General features: G+C 39.4%; 1 protein-coding gene across 1 annotated transcript in view; it reads left to right on the forward strand.

Annotated features, from left to right (window-relative positions):
• The window catches only part of LOC131220930 (probable LRR receptor-like serine/threonine-protein kinase At1g56130), a 91326-nt gene that overhangs the window by 13290 nt on the left and 51533 nt on the right, over positions 1–26503 (forward strand). Inside the window, exons 6-16 of the mRNA XM_058215878.1 lie at positions 1908–1979; positions 2425–2496; positions 4064–4135; positions 8623–8694; positions 9228–9299; positions 9638–9706; positions 10074–10145; positions 10470–10541; positions 10665–10736; positions 17573–17644; positions 17729–17794. Coding sequence (XP_058071861.1) covers positions 1908–1979; positions 2425–2496; positions 4064–4135; positions 8623–8694; positions 9228–9299; positions 9638–9706; positions 10074–10145; positions 10470–10541; positions 10665–10736; positions 17573–17644; positions 17729–17794 — 783 coding nt within the window. The remainder of the gene's footprint in view (positions 1–1907; positions 1980–2424; positions 2497–4063; positions 4136–8622; positions 8695–9227; positions 9300–9637; positions 9707–10073; positions 10146–10469; positions 10542–10664; positions 10737–17572; positions 17645–17728; positions 17795–26503) is intronic.

Genomic DNA, 26503 nt, shown 5'->3' on the forward strand with positions numbered 1-26503 from the left:
GATTGACGATACACTGGTGGTGGACTTGAATTCTATCCACCTTCAAAGTAGGTTTCCTGCCGCATCCTGCTGTAAATGTGGATAGGGATTCCCGCAATGTTCAAAGCTTGGCCATCCAGTGGGCCACACATGTACGTCGAATGGAAATGGGATTGTGTACTGAGTTACTTGGTACTATTAATCATACTAAGTAAGCTCCGTTGGGCCTACCATGAATTTATGTGGTTTATCCATTTCCCTATCATCAATTTTTTCAGCTCATTTCAAGGGTGGAGCCTAAAATTGAAGCATATCCAAAGCTCAAGTGGACTACACTGGAAGAGATAGTAGAGTAATGATCTCCATTGTTGAAACTTTCTTAGGGCCTCCAATGAAGTTTATTTGTCATCCAACTTATTCATAAGATCACACAGACATGGATAAAGGGAAAACACACATATCAGTTTGATACAAAACTTCTATGGCCCTCAAGAATTTTTCAACGGTGGACGTTCAATTCACATTGTTTCTGGTGGAGTGATCCAATTAAGCTTTTGATATACATCATTTTTGGGCTCAAGCCCTAAATTTTTTAGATAAAATGGATGAACAAAAGGGATGAAATACATAAATCACATGGTGGTCCCGTAGGGTTTACTTAGTAGGCTTATCATACTCAGTTACTTAGTATGCAATCCGCTTCCTGTTAGTGTGGATAACTAGTCTTTTTTTTTTTTTTGGTTTTATTTATTTATTTATTTTTGTTTAGCTGCAAGTGGAACCTATCATATATATGAGTAGCTTGGCAGGTCCACTTAGCAGACCTCTTTTTACTTGATATGCCGTCGAATAACGTGAGTCAAATGTTTTGGACGGTCTGCTTTGAGTATGGATATTCCTTATTTATAGCTAGGGTTGTACAATTAACTGATTGAGTTGAGGTGGTCCAAGCTTGGCTTAACTCATCCGTGGTCTCTTTGAATCAAGCTCACCCCCAAGTTTACCATTAGAGCTTGTCTTGTTTGACAAACCTTTTGAGGCAAGCTTGAGACGAGCTAGTAAATCGAGTTAAGGCGAACTTGCTCCTGACCCAACCTAGCTCCGACCCAACCCTCAAATCAAATCTTCAAAATCTCAAATCTCAATTTTGATATTTGTAATTTTTCTATTTTCAAACAATTATATAAAAATAAAAAATCAAAAATTAGATTTAGATAGAAGTACATTACCGTTGAAAGAGAGAGATAGGAGCTTAGGCGCGGTTGGTTGGATAAGAAAAGAAAAATGTAAGAAAGTGACTAAGAGAGTGTTTATATATATACCCATGTGGTATATGTGAAAAATGGTATAAAATCAATACTGGGCTAGACCACCATTCCAACTCATCTGCTTTTGAGTTGAGTCGTAAGTCACCTGAGTTGGAAGTGAATCAGCCTGACTCGCCCCAGTCCGGGGTGACTCATGGTGTCGAACTGGATGGGTTGGACTGAGTCTAAATAACTCAGACAAGTCGCATTTAACTCATCTGATTCATCTATCCATAGGCAGAGTGCAAGTGAGTCGGGACTCAGCACGTGTTTGAAAGATTGGGCCTGTTTAGTAAATGGGCTGGGTGGTCAAGCCTAATGTTCTTAATATCTGGCCGGGTCAGGTCGGGCTGTCAATGGGCCAGGCCTTGAGTTGGCTTCAGCCCGGGTTTTGCAATGTTTGGGCCAGGCCTGACCCTTGAGTCTATTACATGCAAAGCCAGGCTAAACTTATTAACCATAGTCCTACTGAGTCCTACGTTCACTCAATTGGGCCACATTTTGTTACCTGGCTCAGAAATCCAATGGATCAACTCATGTGGTGGGCCCCCACCTGATGAGCGGCTTTATCTTGTACACGTGTCACACGTGATCACCTAGTGTTTTCTATATTTATTGCAGGGATGTGTCAGATAATAACATAACGGGTCCCTTTCCAGCGTTCATCGGCAACATAACGAGCATGCTCCACTTGTAAGTATCTAAAATTTTACCACGGCGTGTTGCTGTTATTTATCACTCGTTAACAGTCCACGTGGCATGGCTGTAGGGTAATCCAGACCATCCAAATCTCTGAAACATTTGTGGATGCAGCATACACAAGGAAAAAGAAATTATACCATGAGCTTGATAGGAGTCATCTGACTTTTCCTTTAAATTTGGAACATCCATTAATTTACTTTTAATCGTTCATCCGGTGACCATCAATTGGATGGTTAGGATTACTTTATCAACTGGATTTTAGATATATGCTCCATCCACAGTTTCCTCACAATTTGGATGGTCCGGATAGCTGCACATGAGTGCCACATGGTATGTGAATGAGCCACCACCACTTAACTGTAACAGTGTTGACCCCTTGAAGTCGGTGAGATCTAATTTTCCGACCGTTAACAAGTGTTCTCTGTATATATTGCAGGAATGTCCAAGAAAATTACATGACGGGTCCCTTGCCAGCATCCATCGGCAATTTAAGGAACTTGAGCTTCCTGTAAGTATTGGAATTTCTCCCACAGTCTAATATCTGCTGTTGCTATTACTTATCACTTGTTAACCGTCCACGTGGCATGGTCGTAGGGCGATCCAGACCATCCAAATCTCTGAAACATTCATGGATGCAGCATACACGGGGGGAAAATTACACCAAGAGTTTGATAGGATCCATCTGACTTTTCCCTTTGAATTTGGAACACTCGTTAATTTAATTTTAATCGTTCACCCGGTGACCATCACTTGGACGGCTAGGATTACTTTATCATCTGGATTTTAGATATATACTCCATCCACAGTTTTCCCACAATTTGGATGGTCTGGATAGCTCCACATGAGTACCACATGGAATCCGAAGGAATCATCACCACTTTCAAAGGGGCGGTTAACTGTTACAGTAGTTTGAATCCGGTGCAATCAGTTGTATCTTAAAAAGCTTTACATTTTCATACATGATCTATCCTATCTGTTGGCCCTCGCATGAAATGTGCCGTGCCAAAACAAACCATAGCAGTCTGTATGATCGTAACCAACGATTTCAAGGACTTTTGAGGATGGGAATAGACGGTTATAAATAAAAGTACAATCAATGCCTCCAATTGGTGGCTAGGAACTGGTTAACCATCTGCTGACCGTCTTAATTATGGATTCCTGAAGTCGGTGAGAGGTAATTTTCCAACCGTTGAACTTTGAAAACTGAGCAGTTTCTTTCTAACCGTCCGTTGGAGGCCTCCAGTTGAATGGTTAGGATTATCTGATCAGCCTCATTTGGCCTGTCATAAACTGATCTCGAGGGCACAACAAACGAAGAATACAAATCTCATCCGTCTATATGCAATCACATGTCCCACAATGGCATACGTGTAGGATGGAAAGGCCTTTTACAGCTGGGGCCGACACACAACAAATGGATGGCTGGATAAAAATTGATTTAGCTAGAAGTTTGTTTTGTACACTGGCCACTTGAAGAGTAAAGGTACCTGATTTTTGATCCAGAAGATCTAATCAGTAAGGTCCACCTTATAGAAAGGTCGGATCTACGCACCTATGCAATGTTCAAAACTGTGCTTGTGTAGAGATGGACATGGCTCTATACACGTGTGGATGTTCAAAATTATGGTTTGGCAAGTCCAGCTAGGTATGAGGATAGTCAACCTTTCATTTTGTGGGTCCCACTATGGGCTGACAATCGATTTGATCATATGATTGGATAGTTGTATTTGTTAAATAGCAACTCTCACATAGTCTGAAACTATAGCGTGGGACCCTCACATGAAAGACAAGGATCATGCCCGCACCATTTTATTGGTGCAATCACCCTAGTATTTATCGATGAATTATAAGATAATCTACATCACATGGTAGGTTATATTTGCAACCAAATTCATCCCACACACACACACACACATATATATATACCTTATTCTGCACCATCAAATTTACATATAGCCTGATGGGGCACACTTTGGACTGTCCGGATTGAGATATATGGGTTTGATTTATGGTGCAACTTACTATGACTCTAACATTTGCTTTGAATTTTTATTTTTATTCTCTCTCTCTCTCAGTTCCGTTGGAATGAATGCCATATCAGGGAGCATCCCCAAAGAGCTGGGAAACCTTCGGAATCTAATCTCCTTGTAAGATATCCTTCATAATGAAGTGTGTGATGATCTGAACCACTTATTCATCGTAAGGCTCCATGAATGGACTATAGACGAAAAATTACAATGACAGGATGATCCTAACCATTTAAGGATGTAGTGCAGAAATCATTGATCAGATTTTAGTAAATTTTGTGCACCATTTTTTAGAAAGGGGAATGCCAGTATGTAGGACGTGGCAAAGATGTTGTGATCGGAACCATTGTCCTATCGGGCCATCCCATATATGGGGGAGCGGACTGTCTTAGCTGTCTGACTAGTGGCCTATAAAAGGAATGGTTAGCAGTCACGTTTAACCATTATGCAATCACTCTGAAATTTGGCTTATAGCTCATCCCCACGGATGCTTACATGATCAACAGTACTGATCACCACATGTTGGTCACGTGTACTCTAAAGAGAGAACCGTAGAGGCAGATAGTATACTGAGTAAACTATGTGGAGCCCACCATTATGTATATGTCTTATCCACAGCGGCCATCCATTTTATCATCTAAGTTTAGGGCAAGATCCCAAAATTTAAATATATCCAAAGCTCAAGTAGACAACACCACAGTAAACAGAGTGAATTGAACGCCGACCATTGAAAACTTCTGGGGAGCCATACAAATTTTAAATAAGTTGATATTTGTTTTTTCACTTTCATCCATGTCTCTCCCTGTGACCTCGTGGAAAGTTTGGATGAAAAATAAACATCCCTGTAGACCCTAAAAAGGTTTCAACAGTGGAAATGATTATACCCACCGTTTCATCTGGTGTGGTCCAATAGAACTTTGGATGTACTTCAATTTTGCATTGATATCCTAAAACGATTTGAAAATATGGATGAATTGCATGGATAAGACACATACATTGTTACAAAAATTTACAGAATAGTATTTTTTCTGTAAAATATGAAAACTGAAAATCCAAATGATATGAAATAAGGACATGATGAAGCACGTTTGGGACGTTGTCCTTAAAGCGTTATTTGCCCCTACTCAAGTGAATTGAGTATGTTGAAAGGTTACAAGCAAATCGCTTGTAGGATACGACGAGCCTGATGTGGGTCTGCGTTTAGAAAACACGAATGCCCACTACTGGAACTCTATTACAAAGTCTGGCAGAAATATAGAAAAAAAGAAAAATCCTAAAAAGAAAGAAGATAAGAAGATTTCTGAGTAAAACCACCGCACTGGTTTATTCTTCTAATTCTTCAGCCATTGGTTTAGTTGAACCGTTCTAAATCACACTATTGGTTTGTTTTTCAAGCAATGGTTTAACCTTACTATTGTTGTTGGAGTCACTGGAGTATACGAGAGGAGTGGCTATAGCTCAGTTCATATGGGTCTGCTGGAGTGGGTTGAGTGATGGTTTAGAAACCCATCCAAGCCCTGTTTATATAGGCTTTTGTGGGTGGGGGCTATGGTCTATGGAATTAACTCCCATTAAGCCAATTCTAGCTATTGAAAAACTAGTTGTTTTCTGACTGTTGTGCATAACTCATAACAGCAGCTGCATGCTGACCGTTGTGAGAGCTGGCTAGCCATTTTCTAGCTGTTGAGCTATCCATGCAGTAGTTATACCATGATTTCTGCACTTATGGAACAGCTGTTACACATCTACTGCAATAGTCATATTTCAACATTTATATATACTGAGGGACTCTCATTCAGTCCTTTAGTTTTTCTTCCAAACAGCCATCCGCCTTAGCGACTCGCACACGTCTCGCTCCGGTTCGCGTAAGGTCGCGAAGGAGCGACCCTCTGCGACACGATGCGGACGTGCGCCTCTACAGCCACACTGCCTCACTTGCCCATACCCACACCCTCACACCGAACCCGTGACTGAGCGCGAGTGCACGCACGCGGGTGTTCCAGACGCAAGTTCCATGGTCCATGGACTATGTAGGCAAATAATAAAGTATTCCATTGTTTTCATTTAAACTACAAAATCTTTTTTTCCCTTTCCCATGTGGGACTATTCTCAAAACCCCCAAAAAAACTTTTTTACAAAACTTTATAATATATTATATTATATTTTATTTGAAATATATTTTATAAAATCATTATTTTATTACATACATCCATAGTAGCCACACAGAGTTTACTCACTATGCCATAAGGCGTTTACTCTGCACGCAATCCGCTCCTGAGAACTGCATAGAACTCTTATACAGGAACGGTTAGGATTCATCCCATCACTATGATCTCTCGTCGGAGATGAAATTTTCATCGTCTCGGGTTTAATGAATCTCTTTCCATTTATCCATGCTAGAAAAATAAGTATACATGACTACTTAAAATTATACTAGATCACCATTAGTGATCGGAAGTTCATAAACATTCGTCCGTGCCTGAGACACTACAAGGGCCATCGATGCCTATGTTATTGACCTTACCAAACCGCTTGGAAGGACTTTCTCTATCTTCCTCAGGCATTGTGATGATCATATGCATACACACCACCATGGGACATGTGGCATAAATGTACGTCAAGCATCATGGGCCTGCTTTATATGGGTCATCGAAAACCCACATTGGACAGATGATTCTCACTGGCTGATTGATTGATGAACACTAGTAGATGGTTGAGATTGAGATGAAAAATAGTCAATAGTTTGAAATGAAAATACAAATTGATCAAAGGTCAGGATGATTTAATCAATCTGCTTAGAGGGATGTATCTTTCGTCAGTGGGTCTCACTGTTTGGACGGTTTGGATTGAGCTACCTGTAAGTTATGTTGTAGAGTTGCTGGGCGCATGCCCATAGCTCTCAAACTCTCTTCCCAGCTGTACCTTCTTTCTCCTCAGCACATGATGATCCAGAACGTTCATCTAGAATCTTTCATAGTATAAGCTGGTTATGAAAATAATTTCATTGGTTGGGGATCATCATTGCTGATATGAATGGGCGAGGACATATATATATATATATATTTTTTCTCCAGATGGGCCATCTACGGTGGGAGCTTCTAGATGAACGGTCTGAATCATTCAGGTGGTGTAGTACATCTTGTTATGAAGCCACGTCTTACCAGCCAACATATCACTGGGGAATCGACACCATTCAAAATGGTAGGCTCCACCATGAAGATACGTGGCACAGAAATCAGGCCAGACCTGTCAACAGGGACGCGGATTGCGTCCTACCCCGCCCGGACGATTATCCGTCCGGGCAGGGCTCTGTGGGGCCTACCTTGATGTAAGTGTTTTATCCACGCCGTTCAATGATTTTCTCAGATCATTTTAAGTTGTTATATTAAAAATGATACAGGTAAACAGCTCTAATGGACCACACCAAAGGAAGCTGCACTGATAATGACAACCACCGTTGAAACCTTTCCAAGGGCCAACGTGATGTTATTTTACCATCCAACCATTCATAAGGTCATTTAGATGCGGATGAAGTGAAAACACAAATATCAGCTTGATCCGAAACTTCTCCAGCTCTCAAGAAAATTTTAATGTGGACGTTAAATCCCCACTTTGTGGTCCATTTAAGCCTTGGACCGTCCTCATTTTTTGGTTCATGCCTTAAAATGAGCTGAGAAAATAGTTGAACGGCGTGGATAAAACACTTACATCACGGTGGGTCCCTCAGAACCCTGCCTGGCCGTCCGAGCGGCAATCCGTGTCCTGTCAACGGGTGGGCTGCACCGTTGGAATGAGTGGATAAGCGATGGCGACTCAACATCTAGGCATGGCCAACCTAATGACGGACCCATCTGATTGTTTGAGCTAGATGATCATCATCATCAAGGGGTGGATTAGGTGTGGCCCCAGCCTCACCCAGGACAGTGCGGCCCTTACCACAGGGCCCACCTTGATGTATGTAATCTATATCCACACCATCCATCTGCGGATTAGGATCATTTTAGTCATGAGCCTAAAATTGAAGAAGATCCAAATTTTCAAGCAGACCACACCGTAGGAAACAATGATGATTAAAGGCTCCACTATTAAGAACTTACTAGGGCCGCTATAATGTTTCCATAGTGTTCATTTTCCATGTAACCTGTTGATAAGGTCACATAAACCTGCTTGATCCAAAACTTATGCCGCCCATTAATGGTCAATCATAACCATTTCCTATAGTATGGTCCACCTCAGAATTGGATCTGCTTCATTTTTAGGTTCATGCCGTAAAATGATCTGTCAAACTGATGGATGGCATGGATGTAGAATACATACATCAATATGGCCTCAGGGTAAGGACCTCATCATCTTGGGTGGGGCAGGCCGCACCCAATCCGCTCCCCTTCATCATAGGACCTGACATTAGCATGGTACGGATGTTCTGCACAAACAACACGTTGGCGGGAAAGGTTTGGCTGCACCACAAGTTAGCATACTTCAATCTGTGTGTCCAGTTCTCAAATGACGGAAAATTGATGAAGATTATCGTTCTGATTTCAGGCCAAAACAGGGTGCTTTTGGTTATGAAATGATTAATTAATTAATTATTATTTTTTCATTTTCAGGAATATAGGCTCAAACAACTTCACTGGTTCGCTCCCACCTGAGCTGGGGAATTTGACAAGTCTGCAAATACTGTAACTTCTCTTATTATTATTATTATTATATTTAATTATTCTTCTTCAGAAATATCATATGATGCATTTGGAATTTCAAATTTGCCACCCAATTTATAGAGATTAATATGTAATTTTTTTTTTCCGTTTATTTTCTTTAAGTTTTCTTTCTGAGAAGCTTTTTAGTCCAACCAGCTGAATCATAAGTTACTGTCCACCCAGTGAATTACATCCAACCTTCTTACAGGTGGGATCCACCATGAGAATAGTGATTATTTATTATTATTATTATTATTATTATTATTATTATTATTATTAACGATGGTATGGTAGCAGCAAAATGTTAGCCTTGAGTGGTTGTTGGAATGAGTAATATTCCCTTCCCTGGACGCTTTGTTTGCATTTACATGGCTTTTCAAAGTACCCTTTCAGCCATTTTAACAGCTTTGACCATTTGAAAAATTCAACTCAATCGTCAGCTACTTTTTCCTCTAACTGATAATAGCATAAGAAATTGTACAACTGGATTCATGATCTATGCTTGATTTTCACAGATACATTGATAGCTGCGGGCTAAGCGGCCAGATTCCTTCAACATTTGCCCGCTTGAGAAATCTGAATGCCTTGTAAGAGCTCATGATTATAAGCCCCATGGAAGCCATCAAAATCGTAGGCCCCACCTTTGATTTCTCTTGAACTAACACTAGTACAACTTATGGTGTGCAATCCAATGGGCATTAAAATGGAAAAATTCACAATGGTCTGAATACAACAGATCCTAATGCCTATTATCCAGAGCTCAGGATCATTCGATTGATCTGATTTTTGGATTATGACCCATCTACTGTGGGGCCCATGATTTCGGATGGTTCAATTTTTGTTACTTGTATGCCATGTCTATCTTTTCTTATCCCTTGATTTAATAATATCCGCATTTGCGGTGGAAAATATGATTGGATTTCAGGTCGGCATCTGATAACAACTTCACAGGAATAATACCTGATTTCATTGGGAGTTGGGCTCTCACTTATTTGTAAGCTAGTACTTACGAGTTCTATACTGATAATAACTCCTATCTTTCTCATTTGGTACGCATGGGATTGCGTAACAAAGTCTCCCACCATCCATTGGTGGGTGGACAGGAATTCTATCCACACTCAAAGTAGGTTTGGTGCCACATGCTGTTCTGAATGTGGATAGGAATTTCCACCATGTTCAATGATCGGTCATCTAGTGGGACACGTGTACGTTAAATGTGGACAACTGGCCTTTTTTTTTACCTGCAAGTGGGACCTACTATGTGAGTAGCATAGTGAGTGCACTTAGCAGATCTCATTTTCTTGATATGCCATGGTATGCTTCTTTAAAGAGTATTTGTAATGCTGAAAATGTTGATGCAGGGGTATGCAAGGCAATGCTTTCGAGGGTCCCATACCATCCAGTTTTTCTAATTTGACCTCACTGAACTATTTGTGAGTGTCAGTGTTCATTAACTTGTAATAATCTTCTTATAGTCTTCCTTCACATTACTAAATTTTGATATTGGAATTTGTGCTCTAAGAGTGTGTTTGGTTGCACCAAACATTGTGAAATTTCATGACATTTGGCGAAACTAAACACACCCCAAGTAGAATTTCCAAAAATCACGGAGTGGGATCTCCTGTGTTCTACAGGAAAGAAGTAGCTCTTTTGTATCCAGGCAAATATCATTTTGATTTTTAAAGTAAAACTCTTGAAAATCGTGAATTGTTTTTCTCCAAACGTGGCCTTAACTAACCATGCATGTACTCGTACAGGAGCCTCAGTGACGTGTCTAATGGGAGCTCCTCGTTGAATTTTATTGTGAATATGACATCTTTACGCATCTTGTAAGGACATATGATCTCAGCATGTGTAGTAATACTAATCTGTTAGATTATATTTTTCTTTTTTCATTCATGCCTAGAAAGTTAAAATGACATACTCATATTACTTTTATGCTTTCTCTACAGAGTCCTAAAAAACAATATGCTTTTTGGCACTATCCCGTCCACCATTGAAAATCTTCAATCATTGAAGCATATGTGAGTTTTTCTAATTATGTTTGGTTCAATCATTAAACATTTGCAGTGTATATAACGGGAGTGGAACCAGTGCCTTTAGTCAATGGATTACATGGGGCATAAGTGAATGAGATCAAAACTGTTCATTTGGTAGTGAATTGTCCATAGTCCAATAATCACACTGCTTGCATCATCATAAGTTAGTAACTATTGACGTTTAGTGAGAAGAGGGTTCATTTTAAAGATGGTTAGGATAGCCCAATCACAACAATTTTGTGCAAGTGGCCCATCCATGGAAGAGCAGATGAGATGTTGGTCCGGTGTATGGTGCATGCTATACGGGCATGAAGTTCATAAATGCTTGATGTGTTGGACGTGGCCTATGGGGCCCACTAGTGATCAACCACTAATGGATGGGTCCCATATAAGTTTTCCTCATTTATCCTTTCTGATTTCCCTTTGCGGTTTAAAATTGAATTTCAAACTCTGAGGTTTAAATTGGACTTCAAACTAGAGATTGTGAGGTTCGGATGAGACTGGATAAATTTTCAGCCTTACCCAAACTCCAGCCATTCTCTTTAAATAGGGATGGGATGGTATCTTGTAACTCCAAGAGTTTTAGAGAGAGAAATGAAAAAATAATAAATTATAGATTATGTCCATCTGACCTATTCTTTATATGATCCAAACCATCGATCATGATTTAGGGCCATCTTAACCATAAAATCAGATGGGTGATAAGACCTCTCTACTCCGGTAATGGTTAGGAGGACCTTTGGACGTATATCGTAGATCTTTGGCTTTTGCAAAGGTCCTATATTATTTCCTCTTCCTTTTTTTATTTTTTATTTTTTTAATTTAACCCTTTATTTAGATCACTTTTTGTATTTATAGCATGCTGCAGACCATTAGACGTACATCGTAGATCTTTGGCTTTTGCAAATGTCCTATATAAATTTCATTTTTAATTTTTTTTAAATTTAATTTAATTTAATTAATTTATTATTATTATTATTATTATTTGTTTATTTTCACTCTTATTTGATTTGACCCTTTATTTTCACTCTTTATGACCATGATACTCACTTTGAAGTTTCTCTTTCGGACTCTCTTGTTGCAAGCCCAAATGATCTTTTTTCTGATAGCATTGGGAGTGACTTAGTGCACACATGTGCTTTTCGTCTGCAATGTACAATTGATCGTATTTGACTTGTTGCAACTCCCATTCCTCAACTCTACTTTCCAACAATACTCGTAGTGATGGAATTTCTATATCGACTGGTAGAACTACCTAGATTCCGTATATAAGCTTGAAAGGAGTTGCGCATGCAATAGATCATATAGTCATTTGATAGGCCAGAGTGCATATGGAAGTATCTCTGACCAGTCTCGATATGTTTTGACCATTTTCTTGAGTATTCTGACGAGTGTCTTCTTAGCTATTTTGACCCATCTGAGGACAATAAGGGCTAGATCGATGTCATTGAATCTTGAATTTATCGAGAAAATCATCCATCTTCTTATTGACGAAGGGTGTCCCATTGTCAGTGATAATGGTATGTAGAACTCCATATCAGTTGATGAGATTATTCTTCATGAACTTGTATGAGATGTTGTTATATTGGCATAAGATGTTGTTTCTACCCACTTGGTGAAGTAATCGACTGCCATGAGTCTATACTCATGGCCATTTGAAGCTTTCGAGTTCACCTTTCCAATGATATCGAGACCCCACATAGAGAAGGGCTAGGGTGTAGTCAGGTTGTATAATTCTGATGCCAAGACATGAATTTGGTTTGTATGTTTTTGACACTTAAAGCATTTCTTGACATGTTAATAGTAGTCTATCTCCATTGTCATCCATTAGTAGCCGAGACGTAAGATCTTCTTTGCCATCATATGCTTGTTCATATGTGGGTGACACACTTCGTCGTGGAGTTCTTCCATGATTCTTACAGCTTCGGTTTCTTCCATGCATCGAAGAAGGACTTAGTTGAAGGATCACTTATAGAGAACTTTGCCACTTATCGTAAACTGTCCCGCCAAACGTTAGATGGTTCGACAATCGGTTAATGTAGCTTCATTCGGATATTCCTGGCTTTTGATGTAACACTTAATATCGGTGTACTAGGGTTTACTACTTGGGGCAGCTTTAACTTCTTCTATTTGTAGGCAGAAGATTGGCTCTTCTTGGATCTCTATTGTGAGCTCCCATTCTGAAGCTCCTTTAGGAATGTCTAGCATTGATGCTAGGGTGGGGAGCGAATTGGTTATTCACTCTTGACATGTGTGAGAAGGTGATTTCTTCGAACTTCTTGACTAATTTTTCGAGATATATGTGATACAGTATAACTTCTCATCCTTGGTTTTTCTAATCATCATTGGTTTGGTTAATGATAAGATGTGAATCTTTGAATACTCGTAGCTTCTTTATACCTAAGATTGTGGCTTCCCTCATTTAGGAAAAAGGTCTTCAAAGGCTGGTAATCTAGTAACAAGTGGCCAGATACATAATTGACAAGAGTTTGTCCCTTAATTGCCTTCTGAGTGACATAGGTGATGTTAAACCTAGACAGAAGTCATATTCACTTTTCTATCCTTCCTGTGAGTGCCAAATTTTTGAATAAGTACTTGAATGGGTCCATACGAGTAAAGAGGATAGGATATGCAATCATGTATTGCCTAATTCACTAAGTTGCCTAGACTAGGGTGAGAAATGTTTTTCTTGAGTACTGAATATACCGAGTCTTGTAGTCGGTGAACCTATAACTAAAATAATATATTGCTTGTTCCTTTCTTCCCGTTTTGTCATATTGACTGAGGAATAGCTAATGGTGTATGTTGCTACTAATATGTATAACAATAGATGTCGTCCAGGAGTTGGTGGCACTAAAACTGGGGGATTCATTAGGTATTTCTTGATTTTATCAAAAGCAGATTGGCAATATTCATTCCATTCTTTCAGCAAATTCTTCCATAGGAGCTTGAATATTAGCTCATAGATGGGAGTGATCTGTGTGATGAAGCGACTGACGTACTGGATCCTTCTGAGAAAGCCTCAAATTTCTTTTTCATTCCTTAGAGGAGGCATTTCCATAATAGCCCTTGTCTTTCTCTCATCGACCCTAATGCCTTCCTTACTAACTATGAAGCTGAGAAGTTTACCTCTGCTCGCACCAAAGACATATTTTTTAGGGTTTAGACGGAGATTGACTTTTCTAACCTACTAAAAAGCTTCTTCAGGTCTACAAAGTATCCTTCAACCGTACGAAATATGACGATCATGTCATCTATGTACACTTCCATTTCCTTGTTCATCATGTCATGAAATAAGACCGTCATTGCTTGTTGATATGTAGCCCTGACATTCTTTAGATCAAACGACATAACCTTGTAACAGAATGGCCCCCATGGTATGATGAATGAAGTCTCCTTACAGTCTTCTACAACCATCTTGATTTGGTTCTAGCCCGAGAATCCATCCATGAATTTAAGAAGATCTTGTGCCTTATAGTGTTGTCAACCAGCATGTGGATATGTGGTAGGGGGAAGTCATCTTTAGGACTGGCTTTGTTGAGGTCTCGGAGGTTGATGCACATTCGAACCTTGCCATCCTTCTTTGGTACTGACACAATGTTGGCGAGCCATTCAAGTACTTGGAGTCTACAAAAAATCCCTCATTGTATTATTTGATGACTTCTTCTTGGACCTTAAGAGTCCATTCTGGCTTCGTTTTTCTCGGATTTTATTTAATTGTCTTCATTTTAGGCTTAGTAAACTGGTAATGCACTACAAGTTCTTTATCAAGTCCAAGCATGCCTTCATATGGGAACGCGACATTGGACAACCTCAGAGCCAGGAAGTCTACCATATTCTACCTGTATTATAGAGATAACAATTGTTCGACACGCACTTCCCGAGGAACTTCAGAAGTTCCCAAGTTTATAATCTTGAAGTCGTCTACGATAACGTTAGCCTTGGTTTCAAACTTTTTAAGGAGATCATCTAGCTCAGAAGTTGTGTCATCATCTTCCCCATCCTGGACTATGTCTAGAGCCATGAGTTCAAAGTCTAACTTGATGTTGAAATCGTATATATCAACCATGAATTCATGTGGCTCCATAGACGAACTAGCCAGATTATTGCATGTAGGTTTTGAAAGATTCATGGATGTTTTGATGTTTTGTAAAGCTGAAATATTAGATGTTTTTGGATTTTGAAAGTTATATATATATATATATATATATATATATATATATATATATATATATATATATATATTGAAATTTTAGCTCCAAGGGATTCAGAATAGGTCGGCATTGCAAACCAAGATTGAGGCTGACTTAGCTTTGGATCCCGAATGCTACTTAAATTGGCATTTTTTTTATCGCACTGATGCCCTTAGATGACTCACTGGCTGATTCAATTGTCATGGGTTCTAAAGTCCAACTAAGACTCCCAACCCTTCCGACTAAAGTTGATGAGATGGGTGGAGGATCATGGACTAAACTGATGACTATTTCCTTCGCCTAGTTGGGGTCAGGATCAGGGTTAGAGTTGTACTTTGTCCCTCCTGGGTCACTTACCATGCATTGGAGTTCTTTTAACTCCTCAGCTGGTTGTGACACTTGGATATCAAACAAATCTAGGACTGGTCATTTCCTTTTCATGGTCCAATGGATGGACTCCATTTGCTTATGGTTGGATGCATGATATCATTGCTCTTGGTGGTGGGCTACTGATGTGGACGTGTTGCATCCCTGGCTGGAAGGCTGAGCAGGCAAATCATGCCCTTGGATGGTGAGAGTGGGTAGGTTGTGCCCTTGGTTGACTACGGGTGAGATGGGGAAGTTGTCTTCTTGATTGGTTAAGGTGGGCAGGCTATGCCCTTGGTTGATTATGACTGAGATGGGGATGTTGTCCCCTTGACTAGCTAGAATGGGTAGGTTGTGCCTCCTAGTTGACTATGACTAAGATGGGGAGGTTGTCCCCACCAAGACCTAGGTAGTGACGAATGGTCAAGCCCATGGAGCCCACCATGATCTATATGTTTTATCAACACCTTCTATTTATTTTGAAAGATCATTTTAAGGTGTGATCCCAAAAAGGAGGTACATTGAAGGATCAAGTGGACCAACCACATGAAGCTGTGGGGATTGAACTCTCAACGTTAAAAACTTCCTAAGGCCTAGGGTGATGTTTATTTTCCATCCAACCTGTTCATAAGGTCATATAGACCTGTATGAACAGAAAACATAAATATCAAATTGATCCAAAACTTCTGTGGCCTGTAACAGTTCTCAACGGTAGGCTATAAATCCCTGTGGTGTGGTCCAATTGAGGATTTGATCTATCTCCTTTTTTTTAGCTCATGCAGTAAATTAATATGTCAAAACAAATGGACGACACAAATAAAACATATATATCACGGTGGGGCCCACAAAACCCTCTGACATGACTGACCATCTCTAGCGAGGTCCTAGTTGGGCAGTACCCAACCCGTGCCCGTGCTGCAGGCAGTTCCCTCCCAAAAATCTCATCAAACAATTGTGAGAGGGATGCAGACCAATTTTTTATGGGGCCCACCATGAAATCCATTGACCACAACCAGAAAATCAAGCTTACTGATTTAGATGCACCATATCAAAGAAAATAGTTGGGAGAAAGGCGTCCACCATTGATTTCTTAGGAAGCGTACCATGATTATTATGTGAAATTCACTCAAACCATTAGATGTTAAAATTACATTTAAAGCTTGGGGCTCAAAAGTCATGACAATATATAATTCAGGTGGAGCATATTGTGGGAAGTAGTTTGGAGGGTGAGCATTTCTTTATACACTATTTCTAATCATATGATCCACCTAAATTAGGGATGGGACTGGCTTTTGAGTAGGGCTGTACATGAGACAAGCTAGCTCGAAAAGCTCGCTCAACTCGGCTCAGCTCAGCTCGGATTGACTCTGCTCGAAAGGCCGACTCAAGGCAAGTCAAGCTTGTTTACTAAAGCTCGAGTTGAGTTCAAGCCAACTTCGATCGACCATGGTGTATTTTAACTCGACTCGACTCAAAGCTAGCTCGAGCTTGACTCGAGTATATATATATAAAAGAAGTTAAAACTTAAAAGTTTTTACTAAAAAACCCTACCCATCCCCATTCCCTCTTTTTCTTTCCCTTACCCTACCGAGGTAAACTCGACTTGACTCAAGATAAACTCGACTAGACTCGAACCACTAGCTCGACTCGAACTTGACTCGAAAGCTTTAGCAAACAAGCCAAGCTTCAATGATGAGCTCGAGGGCGAGCTCGAGCTTGAGCTCAAACTCGAGTATAACATGGACAAGTCAAGCCGAGCTTGGTCCACCTCGACTCAACTCGGCTCGATTTACAGCCCTACTTTTGAGTAATCGAATCGGTTTTCAGAAACATATCTAGTTAGGATAATTTTTGGTAGTTTTCATTATTCTCCGCACTATCTTTAATTTGTTCTCCTAATTCCATATAAGAGTAAATTAGACTTTTTACTCACCATTGGTATTGTCACAAGAATGCTTTGATAAATATTAAAAGTTAAAGGATGTTATTGGAATGTCATTAATTTGAATTTTTGGATAAAATTTAGTTTTTACTTTCAACTTTTGGGGAAGGCTTCAACTTAATTTTGGTAGCACTGCTCGCCATTTGTTGCTTTGCACACTCCTGCTCACGTCTTGTGCCTCACCACACTATAATCCGGTCCATTCATCTAGTAGGCCATGCAAAGGACTTGTCACATGCCTTTGATCTCTAAATCTTCTTCTTAACAATTCCATCTTACTTTTGTTTTTGTTTACCATATTAAGTTGTTTACTTTTGTAGGGATTTGAGCTTCAACAATTTAAGTGGCCCAATTCCAGCATCGCTCTTCAATATAAGTTCACTTGCTAACTTGTAAGAATCAAACGGTCTTTCCTCAATAAAATGTTCTTTACATAAGTCTCTTTGATGTATGTATTTCATCATCACAATTTTCAGGTTTCTTGGAAACAACAGCTTATCCGGTACATTGCCGTCCCAAAAAAGAAATACACTTCTTAATATGTATGTTCATCTAACTCATTTGTATTTAGCTTATAGCCTTAGGCATGTTTGGATACAGTATTGAGTTGAATTCCAATCCCTAGCTCTGATAGTAAAAGAGAGAAGAGAAAGAATAGAAGAATAAAACTAAGGTTAAAGCAAACTCTAACTCTGGTACCATGCAAAGGGGAGAAGAATTTTTGGGGAAATGTTGTGTTCGGGAGCAAATGATTCCCCAACACTTATTTTATGAAAAGAGTATTTGCAAAAGGTATGGTCTCGTGGGAGCATTGAAGTGTGTGTGAGTAATGGTCACATGGAACTAGTTGTATGCCCAAATAGTTTGCATGTGAGGCTCACCATGGAGTTTATACAACATCTTGCCCCTTCATTAAACTTTTTCCATCATGAAAATTAGATGCCCTAGAAATCAGGTTGATCCAACTATTAGGTAGGGTACACCATAGAAAACTATGAAACATCATATAAAAATTTCACATTCATGTGGAACATCCCATTTTCATGCTTAGATCATCTTGATTTTTGTGGCATCCTATTCTTATGGTGGGACAACCTTTCTGGATAGACGAGATGTCACACAAACATCATGGTGGCCCCCACAAGTCAACTAGTTTTTTTCTTTTTCTTTTTTCCAGAAAGACTGCCCATTTCATTCAGCATTCAAAATGTTCCAAAATATACATTCGGACTTCCTCGGGAGAAAAAGGACCTAGGGGAAGTCTATCCTAAGGAACTCAATGAAAAGGACAACCAGAAAAAAAGATAGGGACCAACAGGACATTAAGGCACCCTAAGTGCTCCTAGCCCCACCTTGTCTAGGAAGAGGAGCCCTCTAAGGTGGGGAGGGAGGTTAGTGATACAGATACAGAAAAAGGGGGATTGGCAATTGCTACCTAGGCACACTAAGGTATTAGCTGGGGCGTTTCCTTCCCTGAATATATGTTTAAACTCAACCTACCCTCTAAGCCGAAGCTTTCTATCTTGGTGAGCCAGTATTTCCATTTTCACCCCATATTTGCGCCATCATTCATGACTTTAACTGCAAGGAGAGAGTCTGATTTGACCACCACTTTGGAGTAACCCAGGGAGAAGCAGTGATAGAGACGTCTCTCTCTCTCTCTCTCTCTCTCTCTCTCTATATATATATATATATATATATATATATATATAGGGAAAAGGTACTATGCGCTCGACCTCATGATAAGCTCTCGTGAGGTCGAGCTGTGTGGGCCCCACCGTGATGCGTGTCGACCATCAACACCGTGCATTTGATGGGTCCCCTCTAAATTATGGGATATCCCAAAAATCAGCCGTATACGGAACTCAGGTGGGCCATACCATCTAAAATCATGTGAAGACATGCCAAAAACATATAAAAGCACTTGGTGGGGCCCACTGTAGTTTTGAATGCTGCTGAAACTTGGTGAACCCTCATCCAAGTGGGACACACATAATGGATGGGCTGGATTTGCAAACCACATCTCGGTGGGCCCAAAAAATGATTATGAATGTTTTAATGGTGGCACGGCCCCTCCCCACTTCTGTATGTGGTGTGGCCCACACAAGTCACGGATTGACTTGATTTTTGAGGCCTAGGTCCACGATGGAATGGTGCATCTGACAGATGTGGTAGATGTTCAAAACACATCACGGTGGGGCCCACACAACTCGACCTCATGGGACGGTCTTGTGAGGTCGAGCGCATAGTACCTTTTCCCATATATATATATATATATATATCTCAATAGAGGGTTCAACTGAATGTGCACGATTCTTTTTTAGGTGAGAAGAATCAGTTCCACAAATTAAAGAGGTCTCATTTCCTAGCCTAACATAAACTGTCAATTTTCCCAATTTAATATGTGATCCAGTTGGCATACTTAACAAGTATCAACTTGGGTGTGCCAACAAACATGGCCTAATAAAGGGAAATGAAATCAATTTTCATGGAAAAACTGCATTTTCTCCATTTAAAAGAATTAAAAAAAAAAATAGTTTTGAAAACCAGTCCCCATTTCCCACTTCATTTGGATCGTAGGTTACTTCACATAAGCTATTTACATCTCTAGTATCTTATCTTGGTTTCTATTTTTTTTTTTCAACAAATAAGTGTTGGGAATGGAAGCAACCTTAGAGATGAATTAAACACATAATAGAGAAGAAAAGAAACTCAAGTAAACACAGAGAACACACAAATTTTACATGAAAAACTCTTGCGGGAAAAAACCATGATGCAAAGTGATGAACAATCCAAAATAGTCAACAAGTTACAAGAGATGGAACCCATGTCATGAGACAACTCCCTTCAAAAGCCTCAAAAACGTTATGTTCATTGCCTTAATCGCAATTAGAGATATATATTTATACCCCTGTATAAATTTAGAAAACAAACCTACACTTACGCATTCCATCAATTTGTTTATCAATTGAATCGACAAGACTCGACGCATCATCGATCGAATCGATAACGTCCAAAAACATCCAACAAACAATCTAGAATTTCAAAGTTAATTCAAGGTTTTCTCGATTTGATCGATAGATCCTTCGATTAAATTGAAAGCACTGTTCTAGCATAGATTAAAGACACTCAATCAACAATCTCCACTGTGGCCTTTGCTCATTTTTTTGGTAGTGGGCTTTAATCCTCAAGTTCCACTGCTCTAAGCTTATACCATCTCTACTCATCTTCATAGTAACACCATCATTGCTTCTCTTACACACTCCATCTTCATTTCTTCTTCGTCAAGCCCAAAGAAATCAATAAAAACTTGAACTTCTCTACAAGAACAACTTCGTAAGCATGTTTGCGAGATTCTCATTTGTGTGAATCTTCTCGAGAGTAACACCATCTTCCTTAAGCATCCATTGGATAAAATGATAACAAATATTAATATGTTTAGTACAAAAATGATGCACCAAGTTTTTTTTTACTAAATTGACGGTTCCCTCGCTGTCACAATGCATAGTCACAACTTCCTTGAATACTTCCTTTACTGTAATATATTCAGCTTCAGTTGAGAAAATTACAACTACAGATTGAAGCTTTGACATCTAAATGATATATCCACCCACTGATACAAATGAGTAACCGAAAGTTAATCTTCTATTGTCCGCATTCCCCGCATAATCTGCATTCACATAACTTATAAGTTCTTCCTCATATTTTTCGAATGTCAAAATGTAGTCTATCATACCTTGTATATACCTAAATAATCATTTCACTACTTCTTAATCTTACTTGTCGGGGTTTGATATATATCTACTTACAATACTTAGCGCATGTGAAATATTTGGTCTTGTATAGATCTTGACATATATAAGATTGCCTGACATAGGATATAGCTCCAAAGAAAGTCAGAAATGGGTAGCATGGGGTGTGTTAACTGGTTTAGCATTTTTCAGTCTAAACTTGACCGAGACCTTCTTAAGATACTCCTCCTGAGATAACCATAACATGCCCCTTTTCCTGCCTATGTGTATATCGATGCCGAGAATCCTCTTTGCAGCCCACAAACCTTTCATCTCTACTGTCTTGGATAATTAAACCTTCAATATATTAATTTCAGACATGTTACTGCTAACAGTACGCATATTATTAACAAACAATACTAGAACAATGAATTCCCTATCACCCAGTGCTCTAACGTAGACACGATAATCAAATCCGCTCATGATAAATCATTAACTCAACATGAAAGAATCAAACTTCTTGTAGAACTTCTTAGGAGATTGTTTAAGGCCGTACAATGACCTCTTTAACTTGTAAATCATATTCTCATTTTCCTGTACCTCGAACTGTTAAGGTCGTTTTATGTAGATTTGCTCTTCTAGTTCTTTATGTAGAAACGTAATCTTCATATCTAACTGTTCTAGTTATAGATTGTATTGGGCAATCAAAACTAATATAAATATGATATATATTTATCTTACCACATGCACAAATATCTCATTGAAGTCGTCACCCTCCTTTCGAGCATAACCCTTTGCTACTAATCTAGCCTTGTATCTATCCAATTTCTTTTAGAAAATTAACTTACAACCATATAACCAATTGCTTTCCTCTTAATAGGCAGCTCTACCAACTCTCATGCTTTATTCTTGTATAGAGAGTCCATTTAAGCATGCATCGCTGCTATCTACTTCTCTACATCTCTTTCTTTTAATCATTCTTGAAAAGTAAATGGATCCCCCTCATCTGTAATGAGAGTAAATACAATATTTGAGTTATCCATGTATCTCAACGGTACTATAAGATTCCTTGGTGGATTTCTCCTGATAGGTGGTCCAACTACGTTTTTCTATACATCTATTTACAACTCAGGTTCTTTAAGTGCGCTACATTTGTATATTTCAGCATCAATAATTGATTTTTCTGTTTTCTTATCATCATCCTTTCGAAATAAGGAACCTTCATCAAATTTGACGTCCTGATTAAATATGATTTTTCATGAAACCCGATAGCCGATGAAAGTACACTTCTTAGCTATTTAGTCTAGTTTATCTCTATCAAATGATGGTACATGAGGGTAAGCATCACAACCAAGGATAAACAGCCACGAGTAATCAATTACTTGACTACTTCATATTTCTTCTGAAATTTTACAATCAATAGGTATATATCGAGATCGATTTATTAAATAGTAAGCCATTGAGACGGCCTCAGCCCATAGCCCATTGTCTAATTCAGAATTACTCAAACATACTAGGGCCATTTCCAAAAGTGTCCAGTTCATACATTCAGCTACACCATTTTGTTCTGGTGTATGCCCCACTATGTTATATCTCACTATCCCCTCACTCTTACAATATTGATTAAATTCCTTAGAAGTAAATTTTCCATAATTATGTCCTTAGAATTTTTACCTTTTACCCTTTTTACTTTTCAACCATCATTTTTCATGTCTTGAAAGTGGTGAAAACATTGGATTTATCCCTCATAATATAAACCAAGACCTTTCTAGAGAAATCATTAATGAATATGTAACAAAGTATGATGACCCTCGAAAAGCAACGGGTGAAGGCGCACACACATCCAAATGCACATAATCTAATTGACATTTACTAACATATTTTTCAATTTTAAAACTTAAAGTTGATTGTTTCCCATTTAAGAAATGCTCATATATATCTAAATGAATACTTTTAAAACTAGGACTTAAATTGCGATTAAGAAGTACATTCATACCGTGCTAGCTCATGTTGCCTAGCACGCATGCCACAAACGTGTTAATGTGGACTCCGCTATAGACGTTGTAACTCCACCTGATATAGTATTCATGATCAACCAATAAAAAATTTCGCTCCTATGTGCCTTCATAACTGTGAGTATCCATTTTGAAACCTCTTTGACACCTTCATAACTGGTGAACTTGCACTCGAGTTCATTTAGAGCTCGTAGAGAGATTAGACTCTTTTTCAAATTCATAACGTATCTCACATCGATCATAGTACACTCCACCCCATCAAACATTCTAATGTGAACTAAACTAATTCCTACCATCTTACAAGTATGTTCACTGCCCATAAGAACCAAGCCACCATCATACTCGCTATATGTGGTGAACTAATTCCAATGAAGACACATATGGTATGATACCCCTATATCTAAAATCCACTTATGATAGACCGATATTCGACATTGACAACACGTCACAACCACCTGAGCCTTCACTAGCTAGATTCCACTCAATTGGCCTCCTTCAATGAATCAACCGATTTCTCCTCCTTTTGTGTTTCGGTATATGTACAATCATTTTTCGTATGTCTCATCCTTTGACGTTTTAACACTTCAACTTTTCTTTGCCTTTTGACTTGTACCTATATCATAACTTCTCCTTCTCTCACTCAAATGATCTTCCCCGAGCAAATAGTACTGCACCTGTAGAAGTACTTTCGCCTTCATTATTCCTTCTTAACTGCTTCGATTGAAGGGCTGAGATTACGGTCTCAATAGTTAAGGTATTCCTACCATATCATATAGTATCCACTAAATACTCGTATGACTCTAGAGAGATGTCAACAAAATTCAGGCTTTGTCTTCTTCATCGATCCTTACCTCCACACTTATCAATTTGTAAACCAGTTTGTTGAATGCATATGTGCTCAGAGAGATCAGATCTTTTAGCCATTTTCAAAGTATAGAAATGTCTCTTTAGATATAGACAATTAGTGAGCAATTTCGTTATATAGATGATCTCTAACTTCACCCATAATCCTGTGATAGTGGTTTCATCAATGACATTGTAAAAGACTTCATCGGCCAAGCACAATTGGATTGTGCTAATCTTTCTCTGATCCAGTTGATGCTAATCCTCTTCCTTCATTGATTCATGATGTTTTACTTTTCCAAGGAGTGAGTGTTATTACCCTTGCTAAATTAGGAGGGCTTTGATCTTCAACCTCCATAGTTCAAAATTGATTTTACCTATGAACTTCTTTGTCTTGAATTTTACATTTGATCTCCTCGATGTCATGTTCTTAGATTCATTATGATAATCCAACCTATGCTTTAATACCGCTTGTTAGGCGCAGAAGCAACCTTAGAAATGAATTAAAGACATAATAGAGAAAGAAAAAAATCAAGAATATACAATACATGAATTTCACGTGGAAAACCCTTATGGAAAAACCATGACAGAAAGTGATAAACAATCCACTATAATAAGAAAGTTATAAGAGATGGAATAACTTATAGATGGAACCCACGTCTTTACAGACAAACCCCCTTCAAAACCATAAAAATGTTCTGCTCATTTCCCCTAATCACAATTAGAGATACATATTTATACCCCATATAAGATTAGGAAACAAAACCCTCACACATTCCAACAATATGTCTATCAATTTTATTTTTTATTTTTATTTTTTTAAATGGATCCTATTTTCATTAATAGAAGGAGAGATGTACATCCATTTGGGCGGGGCCCAACCCGAATAAGAAAGAGCCCGCCTATCATATCGACAAAAGGAAAAGACAACCCGGGAAAGACACCAACGGGAAACCCCTGCAGCTCCACAACCACCAAAAAACTGACCAGGTGCCCCTACTAGAAGAAGACCTAGGTAAGCTCCCCTATACAAAGAAACCAAAAAGCCTATTAGATAGGCATCGACACAACCCGAGTGGACCCCATGCCAATCCTATCAGGGAACACCAAGCCTCTAATCGACCCAAGGACAACACACACCCGATCAAAAACTTGCGAGGATTAGCTGCCACTACCCATTCGGGCCAGCCCATTTGCTGACCCAGTTCCTTCTCTCGAGATGAGCTTGATCAAAACTGAGCCTCACCTCCTAAGGGATTTAATCCTGGACACCTAGTACCTCCAATGCCAAGAGCAAGACATTTTCCCCAGGATTGTATCCACCACAAATTTGGAGTTTGACTCTATCTTGATGCGGCTGTGCCCCTTACTCAAAGCATGACTAAGCCCATCGTGGACAGCCCTCATCTCAGCCTTGTTGTTGGGGGTAGACCCGTAACATGCCACAAAAGCGAACAGAAACTCCCTCGTGTGGCTTTTAGCAATACCTCCCTCACCTGCTAGGCCAGGATTCCCCAAGGAGGAGCCATCAACATTAATTTTCACCCAGTCCCTGGCGGGAGTAGACCACCTGACCGATTCCACTTTATTCCTAGCACACGAAGGAGGGGAAAGCCCTAGAATTTTCTAAACTCGGGCCCTAGCGGGAGAAGGCTAAGAACAGGGCCTGGGAGATGAGAACAAGGAGAGCAACCCTCCCTTGGTTTTTGCTATACACGTAGCAGCTGAAACAACTATCTGGTTGAATTTGGTAGAATTCCTCGCACGCCAAATCTCCCACACGATCAAGCAGGGAGTGACCTTACATAGGGAGATGGGGAGGGAACCACCAGCCGTGACTGTCCACCACTATTTGATCCTATCTTCAACAGATTGGTCGGACATAAACAAGATACCAAAAATGGCGCCGAAATGGTCCTAGACAGACTTCGCCAGAGCTCCATTCAGGAGGACATGGGGGATCGATTCTGAGTTGGGCCTAATCCCATGCTCCTCCACACAACAATAACACCTGGATACAGTAGGAATACCCTTCGCCTGGATGCCCACATCAACTGGGACGACATCCTGGATCAATTGAATTGACAAGACTTGATGCATCATTAATCAAATCAACAAGACCATTGATCAAATCGATAATGTCAAAAACGTCCAAAGAGCAATCTAGAATTTCTAAGTTAATTCAAGGTTTTCTCGATTTGATCAAAAGATCCTTCGATTGAATCAAAAGCTTTGTTTTAGCATAGAATAAATGCACTCGATCAACAATATGTATATTTCATAACATATTTATTAGCGAAAGAGTAATAAAATCACATAAGAACTTATCCCTCAAGTTTGTTTGATCCACCCTTAATATCCACCATCTATATATCATGTGGAGGTAACATTTGATATGGAATGTTCATTATGTTGGGCCCACCTTGGCCCTATCTTCAATGTGAACCATCCATCATGAAGGGCCTACCTATAATGTGGACCATCCACCATGTGAGTCCCTCTTTAGGTGTGGGCTATCCATCATGTGGGCCCCACCTTGGACATGGACAATCCATCATATTAGACATTGTATGTGGACCATCCATCATGAGGGGCTTGGATGTGGCCCATTCATCATTAGGGGCTGAACTTCTATGTGGATTGTTCCTCATGTGTGGCCCAT

Source organism: Magnolia sinica, chromosome 12, assembly GCF_029962835.1.
Source record: "Magnolia sinica isolate HGM2019 chromosome 12, MsV1, whole genome shotgun sequence".
Classification (NCBI taxonomy): domain Eukaryota; kingdom Viridiplantae; phylum Streptophyta; class Magnoliopsida; order Magnoliales; family Magnoliaceae; genus Magnolia; species Magnolia sinica.